Raw genomic sequence first — 9740 nt, 5'->3', positions numbered from 1 at the left:
CACGCACCGCGCAGGCGCTATCAATCGATCGCGCGGAGGCCTGGGAAGGGTGGCTCGTTGGGATCAGGACAGCACGATCCCACGCCGTCCTGACCTGCTCCCGGAGGCAGAGGTCTAGAAAGTCTCTGTTACCGCGACTCGCGTTGCTGGAGAGTTGGAATGGGACTTGCCCGGGCTTTCATGCCTACGGGAGCCCAGCCCTTGGCGGTAGACGGCTATCGGTTCCAACGGAAGCCCTCCGAGTAAGCGTCCTTTGGGGCGCGGAGTAGTCGTGGCTGGTCCATTTTGAAGCAAGAGCTTGAGCGAGCTCTGAAATCCACTCTTGGCCTCAGCTGTACTAACCCTCTCACCTGCTGATGGAAACCTACTTAGGAGAGGACGGCCTTGACAAAAAGCCGAGGTAGGAAACTGATTCCGTACGTGTATGCGTACACACACACACACACACACACACACACACACACACACACACACACACACACACACTGTTTGGGGCTGTTTCCTTTGTTCCTGTGTGAAACTTTCTAATAAATCAGGAGCCAATGAACATTACAGACATTAAACCTCGAAATGTCTTCTTTCCAATGAAAACAATTAACTACACCACATACCGTGTCACGCACCAATTAAGCACGTGTCACCAAACATGGAAGAAGATCTTGTTAGAATAGAAATAGTAACTAGTGTGTGCTTTCACTCTTTCGGGCTCTCTAGTGAACAAGTAGTGTAGTTTTCCAGTGTGACACAGTCACTTCCGCTTTGACCAATCACTGTTTGGATTGTAATGAAGGGTTTAAGCGGCGTGTTAATCCACAACTCCTGCTTTCTATTGTATTCTTTTACCTCTCCTCTCACTCTTCTTGTGAGGTAATAAAGAGGGGACAAAAATTGTCTCATTGGCACATGAGAAACTAGGTCTCTAGCGGTAAACAACCCCAAACAATGTGTGCGTGTGTATGTATACACATATATACGTACATAATCAGACCATTTACTACCAATTCGTACTATTCTCAATTATAACCCCAGAAAAAAGAAAGTATTGCTGCAAAAACCAGTTTTCATCTCAAAGAGAATAAGATATAATTTATTCTGGAGTCATTATGAGTGACCATGACTTAGGAACACAGATTTAATTTATCCTAAATTCCGTGTTTCAGTGTGGAAGCAGTTTTATACTTTTACAGAACTAAGAAAGTTAAAAATCAAAGTAAGTTTAGAATACATTGGTGGATATATCAGAGGTGGTTATAGCAAGATATGGGAAGATTTTTCTAAAGGCCCAGGGTGCAGTCTAGCTTCTGGGTTGATAGAGCCAGTGGTCTGCTAAGTTAAGATTTCAAAAGGTTTATCTATTAGTCACAAGATTGTAGTTTAGACACATAGGTGGGCCAGGAACGAGTGGTCCAGAGAGCATGAAACAGCCCAAGTGATGTTTGAAAGAAAATGGCTCCCAACGGGAGTGGCACTATTAAGAGGTGTGGCTTTGTAGGTGTGGCCTTGTTGAAGGAAGTATATCACTGTTAGGGATGGGCTTTGAGGCCTCTCATGCTCAAGCTACTCCCAGTGAGACAGTTCACTTCCTGTTCCCTTCTGATCAAGATGTAGACAGCACCATGTCTGCCTGTACACCACTATGCTCCCCACTAGGATGATAATGGACTAAACCTCTCAACTGTAAGCTGCCACTTCCATGAATTCTTTTATTATAAGAGTTGCTGTGGTCATAGTGTCTCTTCACATCAATCCCTAAGACATAACCCTCTTAGAAACCCTAAGACAGTGAGTCTGCTGAATTCCAATCTCTCCCCAGTACTGTGGCTGTGATTGGTCCTTAAGTCTGCAGAGCTGTAGCTGTAGCCCGACAACTTGTAGTATGCTGTTGAATAAGTAAACATAGTTCTTTTTCTTGTCCTTGACCTCAGAGGGAAAGCTCTGTCTTTTCATCATGGAGTAGGATGTTGGCTGTTTTTTGTGGACACTCCTCAGCATGCTATATTCCTTGTCTTAATTTGTTGTATCGTAATTTAGTGTTGAGGTGATTAGGTGCTATTTCCTTTATCCTATTTGCTAGTTTCCTGCTGAAGGACTTACTATAGGTCCCAGCTTCCCTTGCTGACTATGGTAGTCATCCCCACCCATTTAGCCATCTGTACACATGGGTGACAAGATGTCCCCTTGACCTGAATAAATATGGTTCCACTTAGATCAGACCAAGCCTGTCTTCCTGTCTTATCTTTCTATAGATACTTTAAAATAATAATAATAAATCTAACACTACAAATGTGTATACAGCTGGTTTTATATGTTGAACCACTCTTAAATTCTGGATAACCCAGTTTTAAATATGATCTTAGATTGGGTTTGCTTGTATTTTATTTAAAAAATTTATCACAATCTCTATTGATAAAGAATGGAAACCTATAGTGGGGCCTTGGTACCTGGGGTAATACTAGTTTCAGAGACTGCTTGGAGATGTTTTTCCATGTAGTTTGATATAGTTGAAAAGTATTTTTGTGGAAGGACAGAATTACAATGTGAAGATCTCAGTTGGCTGCAACACCTCTTTAGCGTTAACAAGATTCCATCCCACTGAGGTGGAACCCAATGATGGGCTCATCACAAGAGCTGTTACACGGGCAGGAAAAAAGGTGTAGGAAGCAGAAATTAAAGAACAATTTAAAAAATTAGATTACTCAGTTACTTTCCTTGTAAGCTAGGACAAAGAATAATTTAAAATAGTCAACATGTGTCTTTTATGTGAGGATTAAGGAGAGTGAATTTCCTTATACTAACTTAAACTAGGTTTGTTTTTTTGTTTTTTGTTTTTTTGTTTGGCAAATTTGACTTTCCCCTTCATATCTGGGAAGATCAGATAGTTTTGAGTTTGGAATAAGTGGCTCCATTTTGGTATATGCTGGACTATAGTGCAGTCTGGAATAATGAAAACAGCCTCCTACAGTTTTTAATGTTATAGATTGATAGAGTTCAATCGTCTCTAACCATCTAGCTTTTCTTTGTGGATTTTTTTTTTTTTGATCCAAGTTCATTGTTTCTGTCTTCTTAGAGCCAGTCTGGGCAGTTTGTATAAGAATTTATTTCATTTTTATCTAGGTTGTTTAATATTTTCACAGCATTGTGGGTTGGACCCATGACTTCATATGTTCTACCCATAGCCCACTTTTCACACATAAGAGTTGTTCATAGTATTGTAATTCTTATTTCATTAAGTGTGCCAGGTAATTTTGTCAACTTGACATAAACTGAAGTCATTTGAGAGGAGGAAGGCTCAATTAAGAAAATGCCCCTATAAGATTGGGCTGCAGAAAAACCTATAAAGCATTTTCTTAGTGACTGATGGGAGAAGGCCAAGCCCATTGTGGGAGATGTCATCCCTAAGCTGGTGGTCCTGGGTTCTCTAAGAAAGCAGGTGGAGCAAGCCATGAGGAGCAATACAATAAGCAGCGCCCCTCCATGGCCTCTGCATCAGCTCCTGCCTCCAGGTCCCTTCCTTGTTTGAGTTCCTGTCCTGACTTCCCTCAGTGATGGACTCTTACCTATGAGCTGAAGTAAAATTCCTCTCCAAGCTGCTTTGGTCATTATTTCATCGTAGCAATAATAACCCAAAGTAAGAAAGTAACTCTTTATTATCCTTAATTCAAAGGCTTTTCAAAAAAACTTTTGGTTTTATTGATTCTTCTTCTAATCTATCAATTCTTTAAGATTTTCTTCTAGGTTTCAGGCTGGGCTTTGAAGAGGAGCTACCACCATTAGTGCTGTGTGCTGTGTCTTTGCATCTGCAGGAAACTGAAAAGAGATCAGGGAGAACTTCAACACCACGACATGAAGACAGTGACCTATGATGATGTTCATGTTAACTTCACTCTGGAAGAGTGGGCTTTGCTGAATCCTTCCCAGAAGAATCTGTACAAAGATGTGATGTTGGAGACCTACGGGAACCTAACTGCTGTAGGCTACAGTTGGGAAGACAAATATACTGAAAAATATTGTCAAAGTTCTAGAAGACATGGAAGGCATGAAAGAAATCATACTGAAGAGAAACTGTTTGAAAATACTCAATGTGTTAATACTTTTCCATATCACAGTCATCTTCAGATACATAAAGGAATACATTCTGGAGAGAAACCTTATGAATGTAAGCAGTGTGGTAAAGCCTTTACACGTCATAATCATCTTGAAATGCATAAAAGAAAACATACTGGAGAGAAACCCTATGAATGTAATCAATGTGATAAAGCCTTTGCATATTATAGTCATCACCAAAGTCAAAAAAGAACACATGAATGTAACCAGTGTGGAAAAGCCTTTACACGGCATAATCATCTACTAATACATAAAAGAAAGCATACTGGTGAGAAACCCTATGAATGTAATCAGTGTGGTAAAACCTTTTCACAACACAGTAATCTCCAACATCATAAAAGAGTACATTCTGGAGAGAAACCTTATAAATGTAAGCAGTGTGGTAAAGCCTTTACACGTCGTAGTCATCTTGTAATACATAAAAGAAAGCATACTGGAGAGAAACCCTATGAATGTAATCAGTGTGGTAAAGCCTTTTCACAACCCAGTAATCTCCAATATCATAAAAGAATACATTCTGGAGAGAAACCTTATGAATGTAAGCAGTGTGGTAAAGCCTTTACACGTCGTAGTCACCTTGTAATACATAAAAGAAAGCATACTGGAGAGAAACCATATAAATGTAAGCAGTGTGGTAAAACTTTTGTATGTCAGAGTAGTCTCAAAATACATAAAAGAACACATACTGGAGAGAAACCCTATGAATGCAACCAATGTGGTAAAGCCTTTGCGTATCACAGTAATATCAAAATACATGAAAGAATTCATGTTAGAGAGAAACCTTATGAATGTAACCAATGTGGTAAAACCTTTTTATGTCATGCTTATCTTCAGCAACATAAAAGAATACATACTGGAAAGAAACCTTAAAATTTAATCAATGTGATAAAGCCTTTGCATATTACAGTCATCACCAAAGACATAAAAGAAGACATACTGAAGAGAAGCCCTATGAATACAATAAATGTGGTAAAGCCGTTACACAACACAGATATGTTCAATGCATGGAATAACTCATACTGGAGGGGAACCTTATGAATGTAATCAGTGTGACAAAGCATTTGTAAGTTAAAGTAGTCTCCTAAAACTTAAAAGAACTCATATTCATACTAAAGAGGAACCTTATGATTGTAATCAATGTGGTAAAACCTTAGCATGTATCAGTAGTCTTCAAAATACTGAGAAAAAAACATACTGCAGAGAAACCCTATTAATGTAGTCAGTGTGGCAGAGTTATGCAGTTCATGGTAGTCTTTACACAAGAGTAAACATTTATTATGTAACTGGACTTTTAATGCCTGTACATATCACATAAATCTTTGATGATCTGAAAAATGCATACTATAGGAAAAAATACTATAAAGGATTTGGTAAGATCTTTAGTTAATATATCTACATTCCATTACACAAGATAATTTTTTTCTGGAAAAACAAAACCTGGCAAGTATCAGCAATTTGTTAATGAATTATGATGTCTTTGTACATGCACACTCACATAGACAAAAGCCTATGAGTTTAAATTATAAAGTGACCCTTTTAGATTTCATACTTCTTTTTAACATAGGAAATAAAAAATCCATGAGTAAAACATTATGGGTATTACTAGTGCATTTTCTGTTGCTGTAATAAAGCAATGTCTCAGTCAACTCACAAAAGGGTTTAATTTGTCCCTTGGTTCCAGACAGATACAGGATCATCAAGAAAGTGACTTGGTAACAGTTGTCAAACCTGGCAGCTAAAGCAAGACACTGCACTCTTACATCCTCAGCCTGAGCCATGAAACAGAGTAGAAACTGGAAATGGTACATGACTGGAAACTCAGACCCACTCCTAGTGCCATATTTCTTCAGCAGGGCAGCATTTCCTAAAACTTCCCGAATGGGAACACGAGCTGAGAATTGATTTCAATCCTGATTCAAGCCTACATGCCAGCTTTCTTTTTCATGAAGAACTCTGCAAGCCTTTAAATGTCTCAATACCCGTTACAGGAGTGAATGCTTATGATAGAAAACCATTCAAGAGAGAACGTTTGTGTAAAGACTTGTTTAAATTTAGGTAATGCAATATCAGTGTGTCTTTGTTTGGATATGTACATTCTGATTCACAAGGTTAGACCCTCAAAACATCTTGCAGCATGAATTACAGGAAGTTGCCAAAATTCTGTCTTTGTTCCTGAGAATGCTGAGAATGAGCTCAGCCATGTCTCTAGCCCTTTAAATATTTTAAAGCCTTGATATCAGGAACTAGGGAAGAACTTATACAAGAGAAAAATCCTATTTATGTAAATGATTTTGTAAAGAACTTAGATGTCACAGTTTCTTCAGGTTAAGGAAATAAAGCTTATTTCATCTATTTTCATTAAAGCCTTGAAACAAACTACATAGCATGTTGACTCAAGATTGATGTGGAGATCACTGCATTGTGCTTTCTAGTTTTCAACATTTGAGGTGGATATCAAAGTGTGCTATGTGTGTGGCACATCTATTTAGGCAAATTTAATTTGTGTTCCTTATATTCCTTCTGTGGCCTTTGTTCTTTGATTGTCCTTTCACTTAGAGACATATTTTTTTATTGCAATGTGTAGAATGGGATGCCCATCATCTCAATAGCCAATTGTTCATTTAAATATCGGGCAATGTGTGATTATTCTTTTCAAATAAGGGTGTCTTGGAAAGGGTAGTGGGTTGCTGTTCTATTTTTTTTTCATATTTTGACAAATTCCCTTAAGATGTTTGTTATCCAGCTGAGGTTGGATGCCAGTAACCTGTCTGGGACACAGTTGTACTCATGAGCCTTATTTGTTAGGCCCTGAGTAGAAGTCCCAGGGTAGATAATATATCCTCAATGTTTGCTCTATTGTCAACATGTTTTAAAAATGTTAACATTAAAATGCTTAAGAGGGGAGAATGTACGGAACACTAAATACCTCATGTATGTATCCAAAGCAGCATTTTCATTTCACTGATAGAGACATCAAAAGGTTAGTCATCTATCAACTATATACATATTACAGTATAGCTTAGCATTCTATAGGTTATATATGTTACTTATAGGTAGTATACGTTCCATGCATCTTTGTGTCCCTAATGGGACATTTGACACTTTATCTTGAAGTATTGCCTTCTCAGGGAATAATCCAGAGATACCTATAAGGCACTGACAATAAGAATTACTCATTTTAATTTCTGTCTGGTGTGTGTGATGTGATTGTGGGTTTTTAGGACATAGCATGTAAGTGAAGACCAGAAGACAACTTTGTAGAGTATACTTTATTTCATATGCATATGGTGATCAAGATAAGATTACCAACTTTGCACACCATAGACGTTTCCTCCTGATTTGTCTCCCTAATTCTCAAATAAGGTAAAATATTATCTTCTTTTCAGACTGTAAACATTTTCATTAAAGCATAGAGTAAAACAGGAAAATTGATTAAAAAATATTATTTGCAAATAAAAGATTTCCTTCTCACAGTTTAAGAAATATCCAAACTTTTTTGAAATGACTGTACCATTTTATATTCTCACCAGCAGTGTATTAGAGTCCATTTTCTCTACATGTAGTTCTTGAATGCAATGGCACATGAACAACAGACAGCTTTTAAGAGCTGGTTCTGTTCTTCCAACATGTGGGACCCAGGAGCTGAATTCAGGTCAGACTTGGCAACAAGTGCCTTTACCTACTGAGCCATCTCACTGGCCCCATCACTGTTTTAGATGATCTAATGGGTATGTAATAGTCTTACAGTTGTTCTAACTTCCAATTAAGATTTGTGATATCAATCATTATTCATATAGCTCCCTACATGAAATACCTCGTTTTTAAAATTAGATTTTTTTTTACTGTTTAAAAAACCATTTATGTAATTTATATAATTACTTATCAAGAGTTTGCAAATATTTTCTTTGTTTTTTTTTTTTTTTTTTTGACACAGGGTCTTACTATGTAGCTCTGGTCTGGAACTTGGTGTGTAGACCAGCCTGGCCTTGAATTCTCAGAAATCCATTCACTTCTCTGGGATTAAATGTGTGCCACCACACCTACCCTTGCTCGTTTTCTGGGTAGGCTCTTTAGAAGAACCAAGTTTTTAATTTTTGCATGAAGTGTAAGGTTTAGATGGAATTGCTCTGTCTACAGTCATCCAGTTGCGCACCCCCTGGGATTCTGTGAGGTCTTTTAGCATTATTTTTTTCCATTCATTTGTATGCGTATCTCTGCGAATATGAATTTCTGGCACTATTTAGTAACTTCTGAAACATTGCTCTTTCCTTTTAAAGCATTTCATTGAAAGTTCTCTTGTTTTTCCACATAAATTATAGAATACCTGTGTATAATGGTCCAACTGGGATTGTAATAGGAATTGCATTAAACTTTTTTTTTTTCTTTTTTCTTTTTTTTTTTTTTTTAGATTTATTTATTTATTAAGTATACAGGCCAGAAGAGGGCACTAGATCTCATTACAGGTGGTTGTGAGCCACCATGTGGTTGCTGGGAATTGAACTCAGGACCTTTGGCAGAGCAGGCAGTGCTCTTAACCACTGAGCCATCTCTCCAGCCCTGCATTAAACTTTTGCTTTGATTTGGATAGAATGAATGCATATACTTTACTAAATCTTCCAATTTCTTTTAGTCCATTTTTTTTTGATAGAATAAAATGCAGGATAACACAAGAGATCAATGTGGTAACAGTTTCCTTGGTTGGGAGTTCCAAGAGGTTCAGGACATTGTATATCAAGAGGTAGAGGCTTCATGTGACTATTTTTCTTTCTTCCTTCTCTCCCTCCCTTCCTCTCTCTCTCTCTCTTGGTTTTTTAAGACAAGAGTTTCTCTGAGAAACAGACCTGGCTGTCCTGGAACTCACTCTGTAGACCAGGATGGCCTCAAATTCGAGATCCCGTGCCTCTGCTGGGATTAAAGGTGTGCACCACCACCGCCCGGATTTGTGTATTTTATACCCTTATAAAGCCACCAAGACTGCATCACAGGGTTTCCGCCCTAATATCTACACCTGGCCATGTTTATGCTCTTGTGATTGTTGTTAACCTGACAGAAGTTAAAATCACCTGCCAGACTAGCATCTGGGCAAAAGCCCAGCACCACCCCCTAGGTAGAGATTCTGATTTACATAAAGTGGAGTAAATTGCTGCGGACTGAATGCAGTGCAACCCAGCTCCCCTAAACATCTGCCATTTTGTCTTCCCTACTAAAGTGGACTGCAACCTAGAACTGTGAACTGAAGCAGTCAAATCAGTCTATCACAGCAACGGGAGTTATCTTAATTCCAAAACGAGTTAAATTTGGATATATGCCTCAGGGCATATATCAAACCACCTAGTATCGATAGCCTGATCTATAAACACCATTTATTTAGATATTTGTATCTTCTGCTATTACCTTGTAGAATTCCTTTTTCCTTCAAGTCCTGTAATTTTATTTATTTGTAATCAACAGTAAATAGCGATTTAATTTTCCCCCACAATCACACTGATATAGAGTATAATCTCTAAAATGGTAAACATTACCTCTTAACACACTAGAAATATCTGGTTTAATAATTGGTGTATACAAGTGCAGGTATCCTTTTTCCTATTTCCATTCATTTCTATGCTCGTTTCCTTTTTTTTAATATTTATTTA

The 9740-nt window shown here is 37.9% G+C and overlaps 1 protein-coding gene across 1 annotated transcript; it reads left to right on the top strand.

Moving 5' to 3' along the window:
• Positions 1–2: 2 nt before the first annotated feature.
• LOC142846485 (uncharacterized) lies at positions 3–8478 on the top strand. The gene is made up of 3 exons (XM_075967073.1): positions 3–400; positions 3804–4372; positions 5786–8478. The coding sequence occupies exons 1-3, from the start codon at positions 357–359 to the stop codon at positions 5818–5820; spliced, it is 648 nt and encodes a 215-aa protein (XP_075823188.1). The 5' UTR covers positions 3–356; the 3' UTR covers positions 5821–8478.
• Positions 8479–9740: the final 1262 nt, after the last annotated feature.

Source organism: Microtus pennsylvanicus, chromosome 3 (genome assembly GCF_037038515.1).
Source record: "Microtus pennsylvanicus isolate mMicPen1 chromosome 3, mMicPen1.hap1, whole genome shotgun sequence".
Lineage (NCBI taxonomy): Eukaryota > Metazoa > Chordata > Mammalia > Rodentia > Cricetidae > Microtus > Microtus pennsylvanicus.
Note: the sequence above shows the minus strand (reverse complement) of the source record. Positions and strands in the feature narration are given on the sequence as shown.